The 16,247-nt window shown below is 39.4% G+C and overlaps 1 protein-coding gene across 5 annotated transcripts in view; it reads right to left on the bottom strand.

Moving 5' to 3' along the window:
* The window catches only part of Inpp4b (inositol polyphosphate-4-phosphatase type II B), a 461,147-nt gene that overhangs the window by 29,034 nt on the left and 415,866 nt on the right, over positions 1-16,247 (bottom strand). For all 5 annotated transcript variants that reach the window (XM_090356905.1, XM_090356906.1, XM_090356907.1 and 2 more), the window contains 2 exons: positions 5,187-5,299; positions 1,534-1,688 (listed from right to left, as the gene is read on the bottom strand). In XM_090356905.1, coding sequence (XP_090213031.1) covers positions 1,534-1,688; positions 5,187-5,299 — 268 coding nt within the window. The remainder of the gene's footprint in view (positions 1-1,533; positions 1,689-5,186; positions 5,300-16,247) is intronic.

Here is a 16,247-nt window from a genome sequence, read left to right as displayed (position 1 = left end):
TATTATGTCACCTGACTTGCCTCAGGCACTAAGAGATGTCTTGCCCCTACCTAGTAACTGCTCAGTAAACTGATTCAAACTTGAGATTCAGGGCCCCAACACCCTCCTCTAACATTTATCATTAGATTGCCTGAGATTATGAAGCTATGAGCTGCTGTTGTAAAACAGAACACCCAAAGAAGAAACTCAGTTATTTAAAAAAAAAAAAGCCCTAACTTCTGGAATAGGCACACACAGAGACACATACAGACAGGCCCACATTTTCATGGTTAGAGGATAGATTTGACAGATTTGAAATTTAGCAAAATAACAAAAATGCCATCACCCAGGTGGTGAAGAAATGGGAGTGAAGGGTATTAGTGTTTTTAGGTTAAATTTTTAGCACCTTTATTTCAACATTTCAAAAACAAATTCCCATAAATGTTGTCATAAGTATATATGTCGTGGTATATAATGCCATTATATTGCAATTATCAGTAACCTTTGCAATATAAAAACATGGAGGTTTGTAATTTATTATGTATCTGACACGTCTGATCTTTCATTTGAAGAGACAGTTTTACCTCCAGACAATTACTAGTTCAATCAGTTCTGGCCCTGTCGTGCGCCTGGCCAATAGATTCCTCTGCTGTGGCTCCCTTTCTCATTAAGGGCTGGGAGACTATTTTTAGAAGACTTTTTTTATACCAACCAAATGTGTTTTAGATGGCTGTGATGTTCATGTCAGACCTTTAAAACAGCCTCACACCGTTCTCAGAAACTATGATAGCACCCCATTAAATGACAAAAATGCCGCTGACATGAAATGGCGTGACATGGAAGACTTCAGATGTATCTCATTAGTGGGAAAACAGACCCAAGCAGGGGTTGTGGTCTCCAAGGAAAGAGAAAAGAAATGAAAAGGAAATGGGAACAAGCCTTTCTGGGTCCCAGGAACAGGCCCTACCCTTGCTAGCGGGCCTCCATAGCAGACACACAGTTCACCTGGCTTTGAAATTGACATGTTGTCTTGCTGTTAGACATGGGGAAGAAGGCACTTTTTTCTTCCCCTTATGGCTCAGAGTTCAGATTTAATAACTGTGGCAATGAATCTAGATCCATGATTTGGGGCATGGCATTTTAATTGTCACCCATTTCCTAAGATCCTGGTGTCACTCTCCCCTTACAATATGGAATGAGATGACTAAGGCAGAGCCTGTGAAGACCACAGGAAGATGAGCCATGCGCTGTATCGTGGAGTTTTTGTTTGCACATATTCTTATGCATATATCAAGAAAATATGCTCTTAGGGGTTACACATATCTTGAACTAATGAATTATGTCTCCCATGCAGGCTAGCAAAGGCATGCATGATGATACTTCTTTTTATTGCCTACAATAAATAGGTAGAATACTTAAAATCATTTTCTCTTATAGCCATATAGTGAAGCTCCTAATGTTTAGTTCTTTAGTAAGATGTATGTGCACAAAAAAATCCCCACAAAAGTTCAAGATAACCTTAAAATAAAGAAGAGCTTAAAACATGCCAGATACCTTCTCATGCAGTCCAGCGCTCGGATAAAGAAGTCTTTGTGCAAATGGTGCTCGTCCCGCAAAATGGAGCACTGCTCGAGAGTCACGGACATGGATGTCCTGTCTTTGGCACTTTTACAGCACGTGAAACGGATTCCATTGAGTTTGCGACAAATCTGGAAGGCAAAGGAAGGCTGGTTGTTGTTCATCAGTTACATTGTTCAGTTGTGCACTGATGGAGCCCTGACCATCTCTGAACAATCCTAGCCAAGGCACAACCACTACCCCCTGGAGTTCAGGTTCAGGGATAAAAGGAAATTGGTTCCATCTACTCTGTTAAATGTAGAGGGCCAGCACCTTTTCATTCCCGAGACCCATGGCGCCAGTTGAATTGCTGCAGCACTTCCCACATGAGGTATGGAAATCTCACAGCTGTGTCACATGCACAGTCCTGGAGCCCTATGACCCAGCCAGCAGCCAGGAGACAAAGGTACCCAAGCAGATGCCTTTGAAATTAATAATGAATCAATTATGTTCTAAAATCTAAGTGCCAGTGATTGTATACTTGTCATTTGAAATATGATGTAAAAATCAATGTTAATAAATTCTTTAATAAAAAAAAGAAAATAATAATGAAAGCCACAGCTCAGGAGCAACAATCTTACTAGAAACAGAGGGAGCTTCTATTCCCTGCCTTGGATCCTTGGTTTGAATCTTAACTAGCCAAATCATCTTATTTTATGGTTATGAAACCTTTGTTAGTCTTGTTCTTGTGAAGAGGTTTTAAGGTGGTGATACAATAGGACATGAAGTAAATCACCAGCCACGTGGAGGATACTAAAAAATGCCCATTGTTTATTGGATAGCTACCTCGCTCCAGGTACAACACGATGAAATTTTTTTGTATATTTTTTCTCTGCTAATCATCTTCACATGAACTCTAGAGGAGACAATTATTTGCTTTGTATAGAGGAGGAAACTGATATCATGTTCGTTAGGTTAACTAAGCTGTACTCAATAGAGAAGAACCAGCATTCAAATATAATTTTTCCCAAGTCTAAAGGAACAATACTTCAAATATGTTAAAGGCGTCTTGTCTCCTCTACAATCATTTCTTTTGTTATTCTAAGTCAGAGAAGAGTCTCTGAACAGAAATATTTTCTTCTCTCATTGCTTTATGATTAGTGGACAAATAATTTCATCCTTTTGCCTTCTATCCCAGGGCAGGGTTCTGAGACATCATTAATCCAGTTACTACCATTGTTAGTATCAGCAACGTCAAAGCATATTTAAGATACATTTAAGATGAAATGAAAAATGTCTACTTTATTATCTCCATTGAGATTTCTCAGCTTTGTAAAATTAAAATCTGACAGCTTTTTATCATGAGTTTTAATGTATGTAATTGTAACCCTGATAATGAAACATTTATATGTCCACATTAATTTAGATCTTTACCACCTTCTATTTCAATAAAGCAACCAGAGAAATATGAGAGCATGCTATCACCATATAATATTTTTGTGCTTAGAAAATTCAAATCCTTTCAAATAAACATTTCACATGTCTAAAAAGCTGACTACAGTCACAGTAATAAAATAGGTATTAGAGGTTACTACTGAGACATGCTGTTTTAAAAGCATCAACATTCTTTATTTGTATACAAATAGATATATATATATATACCACTTAGAATATTTAATAGTATAAATTTAAAATCAGGTGGAGGTGGGGATTTCCATCCCAGTATCTTGATTTTCTATATCAACTCTTGATTTGTACATTTGAAACCTTCTGTTTCTTTATCGTTGAAATTAAATCATGTTAAAGGAAAAAAGCTTTGTAGTTTTCCATTAGAGTGTAAAACATTAGGACAGGCAGTATTTCATCAGATTTCAAGAGAATAGAGAGACACAAAAATAAAGCCTTTTTTTGGAAAACACAAAGGGCATTCTTGTAGTTCCTCACCTTAAGTGTGCTGTCAAGTGTCTCCATTTGCAAATAGGCCACCAACACACGTGTCAGCCTGCAGAAACGCCGCAGCTAGCCCATTCAATTCTGAATTGTGTAGAAGCAATGTTTGGATAGCATATGCATTTCAGGAAGGTATTTTAGAAATTATAGGGAAGCTGAATATACAAAGAGAAAATATGCATTCCTGCTTGTATTGGTGTGTGCTTTGCCTATTTGTAGAATTTCACAATATTTATATAATGGCATATTCATATATTCCCAAAGTGTCAGAGTATTCTGGCAAATATTCAGACTACCAGAATGCCATTGTGTTTTCAATAAAACAGAAAAGTTAACTTCTGACCTACCATTACAACACTGTCTTTTAAGAAAGAAGTAAACAGCTACCCTGGGGAAGAACGACAGCAGGCAGTCTTCCTGAAATGCAGTATGGAACTGAAAATGGAGCAGTGGAAAGGAAACGTGGCTCAGTGGTAGGATACCTGCCTAGCAGTTGTGAGGCCCTGAGTTCAAATCCCAGTAACACCCACAAGTTAATAAATATGGGGTCAGAATCAATGAACTGCCAAAAACAATGCCATGTCATAATGATACCTTTGATCTTCCTTCCTGGCATGAATGAAAACTAGCTCTCCTCTCTTTCATCCTTGTTAAATTGTTCCATCTAGGCTTATAGAGAATCACACATTCTTTCCTCTCCCATTGAAAAAAATATTAAGCAATATTGGATCACAATAGAAGTATGTCAAGTAAAGACTCTGTATTAAATGGTATTGAGAAAGAATGAAGACTATGCTAGAATCTTGGTTAACCTAAACTCCAAACTATAGGAGTGTCCTCAAAAAAGCCAAGAGCGTGGCATTCAACATGGCTTCCGTGCCTTTCCCACTGAAAGGATGCCTAGCTATGGAATGTTCTAAGAAAGCTCACAGATTTCATATGAGCTATGACCCAAGACTGCCAAGAAGAGCTTAGAATAGACAAGCATGATTGCCTTTAACTCTGGTGGAAGTCTGGAATGGGAAAGGAGACAGACCTTCCACCCTAAGGGTGCCATGAAGTGAGAAAGAATCATTGCTCTACAGCAATCCATCAGGAATACATTCTCTGCCAATACCTTGATGAAAAAGCACATTGACAAGGTCATTAACTGGGCAATATGTCCAAGAGCCTCATTAAAGCTGCAAGTCAGAGACTGGAGAGCCACATTCTTGTTGGATCCATGTGTCTCTAGAGATACTAATCAAAATCCTGGCTGATACAGGCCACTGGCCAGCATCTCTAGCCTGCAACACCGAGGCCATCCCGGATACTTCATTTGAACTTCAGAATGACAACCCACCCCAGGCGTAGTCAGAATAACTAATGAGTAAGGTATTGTTTTATTGTCAGCAGAAGAGAAAACATGACACCCGTTGAATATTAAGCTGCCGATGAAGTTTTCTTGAAGGCCCACGTAAAAGTAACTTTCAGCACACCCAGTGTCTTTTGGAGCTGAGATGATCCAGTACGGTTGGCAGCAGGTGTGAAAACACCTCACTTCTGAGATAATGGAGTCTGACACGTAGGAACCCAAACTGTCCCAGACTAAGCATGATCAGGGGACATTGCAGAGCTTCTGTGACAGGGTGACAAAGGCTTCGTGACAGTGACATGAGGGCTGGTGATGGGGAGATATCTGACACGTGAGCAAGGCTTACCGTTGCCGCTAGCCACATGATTTCTACATTCTTTCTTTTTTTGGCTTGGATGTTTTGATGAAGATTTTCTAGCAATCCTTTTAAATCATTATGTTCTTGAAAGTGTGAAATATCTGAGAGACAAAACAAAGAAAGGAGAGAAAACATGAAACCGTTATAATATGAAGCCCCCCCTCCACAGAGTTTTCTTTAATAGATTTGTAAATGTAACTTTCGAGACAGTTTGACAGAGGAGATGCTCACTGAATATAATTATATTTCATCTTGGATTTCATGACCACAGAATTGAAAAACCATCCAGGTATAACTCAGAACACTATCCTGTGTTAGGGAGGTACAACCCGAGACAGTCCTGTGATTTGCAGACACAACTTTAGTTCCTCCTTTAGTTCCTAAAATGTATAACTTTCAGAGGCACAGAGCTACAGGTGGTTGTCACGAGCAAGGGCAAGGTTGGTGGAAATGATCACATTGCTAGGTAAGAGAGTCATATACATAGTGCAAATGGCAGAGCCCACAATTGTGTGTATATGTATAGATACACATATATGTATACGTATACATATGTATATGTGTATATATATAGGTAGACAGATATGAAGTTAGCCAGTCCATAGCACAATGACAAATGGAAGAGGGCCTGGAAGGGAGTTATAAAACCAGTGCAGATGACAAGGGCTAATCAACCAAGGCAAGGACAGGAATAGTGCCTTAAAATTTATACTGGTGGCATCTATGGAGTAAGAAATCAGCCTACCATGACTGTTTTTAATGTTGATAAATGGCAACCAAACCAAACCCAGGATGATCTATTATATAAGAATTATAAAAAGCCATTACAAAATATATACAGGTATATCACTGGTGTAGAAAATGTCCTTGACATTGTTTAAAGGAGAACTCTGTTGGGTTACTTAATAGGTTTATTCACACATCATTGTGTGTGTGTGTGTGTGTGTGTGTGTGCTTGTACGCCTGTGAATATTTTGACACCTCTCTGTCTACTGTGTTTAGGTAGAGTGAGATATTGGTTTATATATCAACTGGTTATCTTTAGATTGGAGCGTTTAATGTAATTTTTCAGCTGACTTTTCTAAATGTTGAAAATGAATGTATGTAGTTAAAACACAACATCCTTGTAAGAGCAATAATGAACAGAAAACACACATGCGCAGTGAAAGAAAGCAAATGCATAGGATATAAAGATCTCTCTTTCACATCTCCACAGTCTCATAAAGTAGCACAGATCCGTGAGTCCTTATGAAGTGCAGGGAAGTTTATCATGGTTGTCACAAAGCAGTAAAGATGTTAGGCCAACAGCTGGAGTGTGCCACTATAGAAAAGTTGGGTAGAAAACAGCATTTATCTTGGAAAGGTGCTTTCCAGTCTCTAGTTGCGTCTGAAGACAAGGGGAAAACACCAGCAATCAAGCATCAGACATGAAGACACCACCATGCTGTACTGGACTGGTCTTGAGAGGACGGGCTCAGGTTGGGTCCTCGATCCTGTCTTATCATTTTATCCAGAAAACATAAGCAGCTTGTGACTCGTCAACAGCTTTTCTGGAATCGGCTCATAGGAATGGCTTGAAATAATCTTTTTAAAGCAATAAGACATTTTTTTCAAGATGAGTGAAATAAGTTTTAGATGTCTAAGATACAACAAAAACTTGATTATAAGTAGTAATATACCTACTACCTGACAAATGTAATTGTAACCCCTCTATACATTATCCAGACAATAAAAATTTTAAAAATACTATTTTTAAAAAGTAGTACTGTGTTGTTTTATATTTGAAATTTTCTAAGAGGATAAATAACTAGTGTTCATTTAGACTAAGACAATTTAGAGCTGTGAAGTAATATATTATTTGATATCAGTGATGACCTCATTGTATGTGTACAGCAAATCATAACATTAAAAATATGAAATCTTGAGGGAAATGGGGACCAAGACACGAGAAAGGGTATCAATGTATGTGAAGTAATGCACCCTCGATCTGGTGAATATAATATAACCCTTCTATTAATTACAATGAAAATGTATGGAAAAATATAAAAATCTTTAAGTCTGAGACATTTTTCAATTAAAAATGTTACATAGTATCCTAACGAAGTCTCATAAAATTCACCTGTGTACTCTGCACATGCATGTGCGTGCGCACACACACACACACACACACACACACACACACAAAATTACCTATGTAACAAAATTTTATGAAACAACAGTGAGCCATAGGAAACATACTGTAAACTAAATATTTCTGCTGTAATTACAGTTTTAAACACCCCTATCTACCAAGTTGATATAACAGTTATAAATCAACAAATTTGCAAAGCATTAATTTGGGGTAGCAGCTCGGTTCTAAGATGCTTGCTATAGTCTGGAATTCCAATGCCTTGGACATCCCATGGGTAAATGTTTATTCCTCAGGAAGGTAGCAGAACCTGGGGGCCAAAGGGGGTGGGGAGATTGGGGCACAGGTGAGAGGTGCTTAAGTTACTGGAGGTTTCCCTTAAAGGGAATGAGCCTCCAGATAATCTCCTTAAGTACAGTCTTTCCCCCAAAGTGAGATTCTAAAAGGCAACCAGAGGTGGAAACTACAGAAACATCCACTGCATCATTGTCTATGAGAGCAAACATGCAAGCCATGGGAATGTTCACTCTGTGAACAAATTGTGTCTTTAGTCAATGTGCAGCATATTATATAATATACCATATAAAACAGTGATATTATATACTACACTAGGTTAAAATGAATAAACAAGCAGCCTGTGTAACAACATAGATAGGAAAAATGAGATTTTTAGGATGATTGCTACATAGTACCCTAAATAATATTGTGTAAAATTATGTATTATAATCCCAAACATGAGTTTTTTTCCAGAAAAGGAAGTGTTGGGGTAGAGAAGGGATTTTTTACTGCATCTGGAAATAACTACACAACAATTTTGAGGCTGCATATTATTATTCTCCAAATATTTGTTATGATAGTTTTGTTTCTGATGAAACTGTCATAAATCTCTTAGAAAGAAAACAGCGAGCCAAGGTTCCAGCTCTGCCCCTACTTTGATGTGTGTGGCCCTGGGCAGGGTTCCACTCTTTGGGACCCTTTTTCTCCAGTACCATGAGGAGTGCGGTCCTGCCAGCCATCACTGGCCCGTGGTAGACGACAATTAATAAAACTTGTGGCAGGAGAGGCCACACGACTGGATTCCACGTGAACTCTATGAAAACAGACTTCCTAGCCTTGGGAGGGAAGGCTGCTCCTTCCTGCAAATGTCAGAGTCTACGCAAGATAGCAAATATTCTCCTCGCCCACTTAGCACCCAGCCAGCCACCATCCCTGGCATTCCTGACCCCTGTGACTGTTCACCCAGCGTGGCCAAATGGAAAACTCTTGGTGAGAATAATCTCTCTATTCTGCTGGTCTTCTCTCTGAATTGTCAAAGGGGATTTCAACAGCAAGGGTTATGATATTGGTGTATGATTATTGGATATGAAGATAGGATATTGGTCTCAGTCCAAGACAGGCATCAATGAGTGAACAGGAATGTGGCCAGGAGTTCTCAGCTGATTGAGCTGTGATGCTAGTGACACCACAACAGTATTTTCATTCTCTCGCTTCATGATTTACACTAGAGAGTGTTTCAAGTTGAAATGAAAATGATGGCTCCTCTCCAGTTACCTAATCCATTCATTGTCCACTTAGTAGCAACACAGAATTTACATAGGGTCAACTACCCCTTTACTTCAAAATTAATTTATAAAACCCATACTGAGATTTTGAATGGTTAAGCCAGGTTTCAAGAATTGTCAGTTATATTAATGAGCAAAGTCCTTTTTCTATTTAAACTAGCTTGACTCATGGTTTCTGTCACTTGGGCCCAAAATAATTATGTGTATTTCCCCCATTGGGAAAATATGTACTGCTGATTTACAGTGTGGAGAGGACAGATACGATTGTGGCTGGAAAACAGCAAATCAATCATGTGATTTAAAACATGGTCTCCACATCCTTTGATATGCCAGCTCCAAAGAAGGAGGATCCATGTTCTGTAATGGAAGTGAGCTGGCTACTGTCTGGATGAACAGGGTGGCAGAGGTGATGTAACTTCTGAAACTCAATCAGAAGTGACTCCCGGCCCCTGCCTGACAGCTGGCTAGCAGCCGGGTATCTATTACTAAGGAAAACGTCTGTTGCATGCTGTTCCTGCACTCAACTGTCAGAACTCAGCCTTTCAGATAAGCCATCTCAGGTAAAGATCATGAGCAGGGAAATCTCCCATGCCTCAGGTGACCCTGCCCCTTCTTCCTTCCCACTGAGATCACAGCTAGCATGGGGCTGAGACAAACCATCCTTGCTTTCCTGCTCTCTCCCCCGATCCACAGAATCCAGAACATTATGTACATGGTTTCTATCTCCTGTCTACCAACCTCACAATTTTCTTACCTATGATAACTAAGTAGAACAATTACAATAAAAGCAACTGAGAAAGGCCTGAACTTACTTCCATGTGTTATAACAAGAAAACACAAACAAAACAAAACAAAAGGATGGCTTTCACAGTCTTCTTTGGTTGGTAGTCTGTCCTATAAATGCAGTCCCTGCATTAATTAACTCTGAAAACCATTTTAGTTAATTATACTAGCAAGTGGATAAATGAAATTGGTCAAAACTCATTGTCACATCACCTCAAGATTCTTTTAAAAATATATGAAAAGACAATACTTTCCTGAGCCATCTGTACCTAAATTGTATTTCCACTCACAGTTTATGAAGAAGGCAATGTAAGAAATCAAATAGTGAAAACCCAACCTGATCAGAGCTGAATCATTTTGATCTACAACACGTTCACCACACCCCCCTAAATGAATTTAAGCGTTTATCATTGGGAGCAGTTGGGAAGAGTTTCAGAAATTATTGTTAAAATACCTTCCAAGCATTGTATCAAAATCTGTCCCATGAAATTTCTGTCCCATGAAATTCCCTTCCTCTGTATTAGACAGTGGGGCCATGTCATGTGATGAGTACTGAGAGGAATAAAATTATGACTTATCTCCTTTCATTTTTTTTCTTTTAGAAATCATTTGTGATTTGATTATAGAAACTTCAAACAAGTTGAAACGACATTAAGGGGCTACATTCTGGTTGGCTCAGGCATCTTAAGGTAGCTGCATAGACAGACAGAGAGCAGATGCAAAGGAGACTCGAATGTAAAGGAGGCCTTTGGCAGAGAGGAGTGCAGGCCATGTGAGAGCCAGCTGCACTGCATGGACAATGACTCTCCATGGCATGGACTGGTGTGAACTTACACTTGCATGAGTGAAAGGTAAGGAGAGAGGTTGAGTAGACAGATCAACTGCATCCCTCTCTCACACATTTCCCAGGTTACTCATCATCCTCTGATTTATCACAGACTTAAATTATCTGAACCTTGCGGAGTTGAAAGAAATTTAAAAGATAGACATTTAAAAGATAGAAATCAGAAGCCAGCGAGAATAATTCTTCCTCCTGGCTCTGGCTTCCACTTGGGAATTGCTCTGTCCCAGGGCCTGACAGATGGAGTGGCCCCAGCTTCTGTCTTTGGAGGGATAGCCTTTCATCTATATCTATTTAATACATGGGCCAGCAGCCATTACTGAATTCTGGGTCATTTCATCAACCTCAACTTAGTTGATAAACTCCTAGATGCTTGTTACCCAACCCAAGTCATTGAGGATTTGCTATTATTTTTGGTTTGATTAGCAGATACCCCAGGCCAGCATATAAATTGTGTAATTCAGGAGCCTTCTTTACCTAAGCAGGGCAATTTCTTCTTGCATAGCTCAACCTCTTTCTTAAAGTTTACAGACAATCAAAAGGAAGCAGAGAGAGAGAAAAGACAGGTTTGAAAAGAGTAGTTGACAGGCAAGAGAGTGTAACGGTGCATTTTGTCATTTACAGATGGACCTGTTGACAGAATAAATGCTGTATGGCTGAAAAGCTCTCTTGACACTCACAAAGAGGATCCCACACTAAATGTGAGATATTCCGAGAAAATCTACTATTACCATGCTTGACAGCAAAAATCAATAATACAGATTCACTTTGGAACTTAGGAACTATTTAATCAGAGGTCTCCTTGCTAATCAGAAATGCTCAAATTCCTTGAAGACCTGTGATTAAATTGCCTGTGTGTTTGTTGGTATACATGTACGTTGGGGTGTATATGTGTTGGTATATATGTTGGTGTGTGTAGGTGTGTTCACGTCCTTTGGAATAGTCATCTCACTTCATTTACAAATTCAGGTCATTAGCAGACCCTCTTGAACTATGGGGACAGGTGAGGATTTGTGGTAGTTTCCAAGAACAAAGTGGTTGGAAAACCAGAGACCAGAAGTCCATGGAAGGACACATCGAAACCCATAGCAGCAGTGAGGATGAAGCCCGCAGGCCGGCGGTGCCCGGAGGGCCTCACAAACTCCTACCTGCAGGGCATTGCACACATCTTCTACACCCACTTTTGGGAATCAACGGCATGGCAGATTCCCGGTCTGTGCACCCACGGGTCAAAGAATTATTACTAACTGAAGAAAATATCCATTTAAGTAACCTTAATCACTACAGTTGTAGGCAGCATGGCGCAGCTATCTGGCTTGGTATGCATATTACCAAATGTTTACCAGGAACTGGCTTATGATCTGCTTTCTGGTGATTCCGTCTGCGTGTAGCGAGATGCATGCTAACACATGATGGTAACTGCAAGGCACTGAGAGGAATGGCCGATCCCATGCAATTTCCTAATGAAATTCTTATACTGAACTCAAAAGATCTCCCCACATCGCAAACATGACAGGCGTCACAGAAGTGGGAGCTAGTCTTCTTCTCAGAAGTCACAGGTTTGTTTTACACAGAGGGTGATTCAAAATGATCTTAACGCTTTTCTCTCATTACTTTTGCAAACAAAATCCAATGACTTCAATCAGGAAAGCATTGTTACAGCGTTTGTTCTGGAAAAGTGGCCCTGATTTATTACTTTCGCCCTATGCTTGGAAAAACTTGTCACAATTTCAGTGACTGCGTGAGAATATTCAAAAGGGTAAAGCACTGGAAATTGGGGATGAGTTGTTTCTGTCTTTGAGGCAACAAGGTACAGTTTTATATGGTGTTGTTAATCCCTTCTTATTCTCCTACTTGTGTAAAATCCCCATATTTTGCAAGTTTACTCGGTCCAGTACTGTGCTATAAATTTATTTATAAAGTTGGTGTTATTTTCAGTTGCAATTCATATTTAAGCTCTCTTTCTATTTTCATCTTGCATGGAACTTGTAAAATTCCACATTTGCCTGTGGTTGAAATGAGGTGTAAATTGAACTATATCAAAAGGGCTGGCAGGGTAGCACTGGTGCAGCAAGTACGAGGACCTGGAAGAATGAAGAATGACAAAAAGGGAGAGACAGAAAGAAAAGGTGTGCATAGTAGCTAAAACAATGTCCATTCAAAAGGCATCCAAGCCACTTGAGCCTAAATAAGTTGTGCACTGCTATTCAAATGCTAGCTCAGAAGATTTAGACACCAGAATCCTTCCTATGCGTGAACAGTTGTACAAATGATGTTTGAGAAGTGTCTTTTAAGTCAGGCATAGAGGTCCACACCTAGAATCCAGCACACTGGAGGCTTAGGCAGGAAGTATTAGGCTTTGAGACTGGTCTGGGCTGTCAACAACAATAATGATAAAGCACAAAAAGATGTTCAGTAACTATGGAAAAATAAGGCAATGCAATACAGAAGGAAGTCAGGACTGAAATGGTGTGTGTGTGTGTGTGTGTGTGTGTGTGTGTGTGTGTATGTGTGTGTGTGTGTGTGAATCCTAGAGGCTTGAGCTCAGGGCTTGAGTGCTTGTCCCTGAGCTTTTGGTTGCTAACTTCAAACTCAGATCTCAGCCTCCTGAGTAGCTAAGGTTTTTGCCCCTAAGCCCCCAAAGGCCTGTGGGAAACCATAAAGACACTGGTGAGCCAACAATATTCTGAAGACCCACTCAACTGCACTTCCACCTCTTTCACAACCATTTATATGCACCAAATCAATCTTTGAGTTATCAAAGATTTAACAGCATTCTTTAGCTGTTAAAGGGACATTGGTGAAGCATGGCAGATTGTGTTTCTCCAGAAGATACCTTCCTTCTTATCAAGTAATATTAAGTTATCACATGGGGGAGGGGTCCTCTGCTCTCTCATGGGGACCTCTGTGCTCATGACACAGAAATTACCAACTTTTCCAGAACATCTCAGCAATATCACGCACAGGTCTTTAGCTGGTAGCCGTGGTGCTGAAATTTTCTGTCTTTATCAGGCGCTGACTTTTCATTTGGCATCAGAAACCAAACCAGCACTCTCCATTGCTTCAGCCTGTTTCTTCATTTCTTCTTGTATTCACTGCTAAATTTCCTAAGGGCATATCTTTCACTCCTCTCTCCACTGGTTCACCGTGAGTTCTCTCCTACATGCCTGCCATCTCCTGTCATGCTTTCCATTAACACCACTATAGTAAAGGCTGTCAAGTGATTCATGAACACAAAATCTACTGTCTTCTCTTCTATCCTCTTTCTTCATGAACATTTTCTAACATTCTTGCTCACCTTCCTTTGGTTTCTTATGTGTCTCATTAGTTTCTTAGAATGTCTCCTTAGTTTTCCTTCCTATGAACTTACAAATATTTGTTTCTACATTTCCTATAGACAGCTACAGAAAAAATATTCAAGTAATTTGTCAAAAATTATTATTCATAAAACAATGGAATCTGGTTCTATTTTTCTATTCTATTGTTTCCTACTTTTGTAAATAGAATGAATATTCGGGATGTTTTATTTTTCCTAGTGCAGAAATAAAATCCATGATAATACATAACTAGACTGTGGGTATCAGGAACAATCAAGGAGAAGGTAAAACTCTTTGACAAACAACAGAAAATGGATAAAACTAAATTGTTTAGAAAGGATTGACATTGCAAAACAGCAGACCTTTCTCTGGAAAGAAGTTCAGAGTTAAAGCTGATTATTTCTTGATCACACTAGGCCATTGAAGTGTAAGCTACACGAGGCATGGATCTATTCTTCACCATCCATAGTTGACTGGCAGAACTTCCACGTAAGAAACTAAATGCAAAATTTCCAGCCAATATTGCACATATATGATAAATGCACAACAATATTCCACTGTCATTGCAAACAGGTTTTTTTAAAGCAAAGAAACAATTCCTATATAATTCCTAGTCCTTTAATAGCTGAAATTGTAAGTTATACAAGGATGCCAAGATTTGCATAAATAGTTTAGAACGGGTTAAAAAAAAATCTGCCAGCTTTCCTGTCTTGGCTCATGATCTTACGTAGTCTGCCCTTGCTGGGCAAAGAGAGGAGTCAATACGTGATAGAATTTTAGTAAACCTAGGTGACAGCAGACATCTCCTTTGCTTACATTAAGAGAAAAGGAGTCAGCGTTGTAATTAGAGAGAAAACCATGTACCTGGGTGTGATGCATTCACGTACGTCATTTCCACCAAACTCCTGCAGTCTTCCCATGATGTGACAGTGCTGGATGCTTGTGTAATGATGTACAGGAATGCTGGTTACTTCATTTTATCCCTATTGTAAACATTAAGTGTCTTCATGTGTCAGGGAGGGAAGAAAGAGGAGATGGAAGGTGTCTGAGATCATTAAACCCAATGTGAGGATCAGAGGAAGAAAGAGAAGCACTAAAACCTGCCCTGCAGAATTTTCCTGGTTGATCAGAGGGGCCAGAGAACAGTACAACTCAGACTTGTGGGGATTCATCTCCTGTGTCTCAGTCAGGGTGGGGCCAATAACTTGGAAACTCCAGGGAAAGATACCAGAGCTACTCTTCCCTCCTAAGCCTTCTGGAGTGCCGTTCAGTAGCTGAAAGAAGACGGGGAGGACGGGGATCTGAATCCAACAGAACATTCCGGTGACATGGAAGTTTTACATAGTCTGTGACTCACGAGGCTGTACTGAGCATATTAAAATGGCCTTGTGTATGGTTGACAATCACTAACTCTTACTAACTCAATCACGAGATGACATTTCCTAACAGAAGATGAAGCATGGCTAGAGATTGCTGAAGTTAAGACTACCAACTATAAAATGGAATCCGAGAATGTTCTGGGAAGAATGCATAGCCTATTTCTAAAAATATCTACATAGGAAGGACAAATAGTTGGTAGTACGTGGAGAGTCTACAATGGATGATCATTTGCCAAGCTAAAGGAAAAGTAAGACATATCCCTTAATTTGAAAGTAAATCACTAGTTTTTATGACCCAACAATTTAATATTCAATTATTTCATCTATAAAATACTTTAAGGTTGGGTTAGTAAATTAATAGTTAGCCTAGAGCCGGGAGTTTGGCCTAGTGGTTAAGGTGCTTGCCTAGCATGCATGAAGACGCGGGTTTGATTCCTTGGTACCACATATATAGAAAAAGCCAGAAGTGGTGCTGAGCCTCAAGTGGTAGAGCTCTAGCCTTGAGAAAGTCCAAGGACAGTGCTCAGGCCCTGAGCTCAAGCCCAGGACTTCCAAAAAAAAATAGTTAGCCTAATATAGAGGATTAACAAGTGAAATTATTGTCGAAATTATTGCTGAGAGAGTTAGCACATTTTTAATACAGACACAAAAACTATCCCTTGATTTTGCTGTGAAGGAGAAATAGATTTTATGGATCAGAGGTATGATGTGATGTGAAAGTTTCTTCCCTATTTAGAAAGTAGCTTAACTTCTATTCATACTCTGTACATCCTTTCCCCCTACCACAACCCCAAATGTTACCAATGTCATGCTTTAGTTGTAATATTTCTACATGTAACATATCCCTACATACACAAACTTATTTTACAACCTGGATTTCTGTTTAGCTATACAGTGCATTGGCCAGCCTATCGCAGCTCTATCTTGCTGAAAACCCATGGTAATTTTGTCCCAAAAAGTCTAGGAAATAAAAGTAGGTAAAGTCCAATATGTTAAGATAACTTTCTAACTAGTGGAATATAAAAGGTGTGATTCAAAA

This window comes from Megascapheus bottae, chromosome 23 (assembly GCF_031878675.1).
Source record: "Megascapheus bottae isolate mThoBot1 chromosome 23, mThoBot2.hap1, whole genome shotgun sequence".
Lineage (NCBI taxonomy): Eukaryota > Metazoa > Chordata > Mammalia > Rodentia > Geomyidae > Megascapheus > Megascapheus bottae.
The sequence above is the reverse complement of the archived record's forward strand: the minus strand, read 5'-3'. Positions and strand labels throughout refer to the sequence as shown.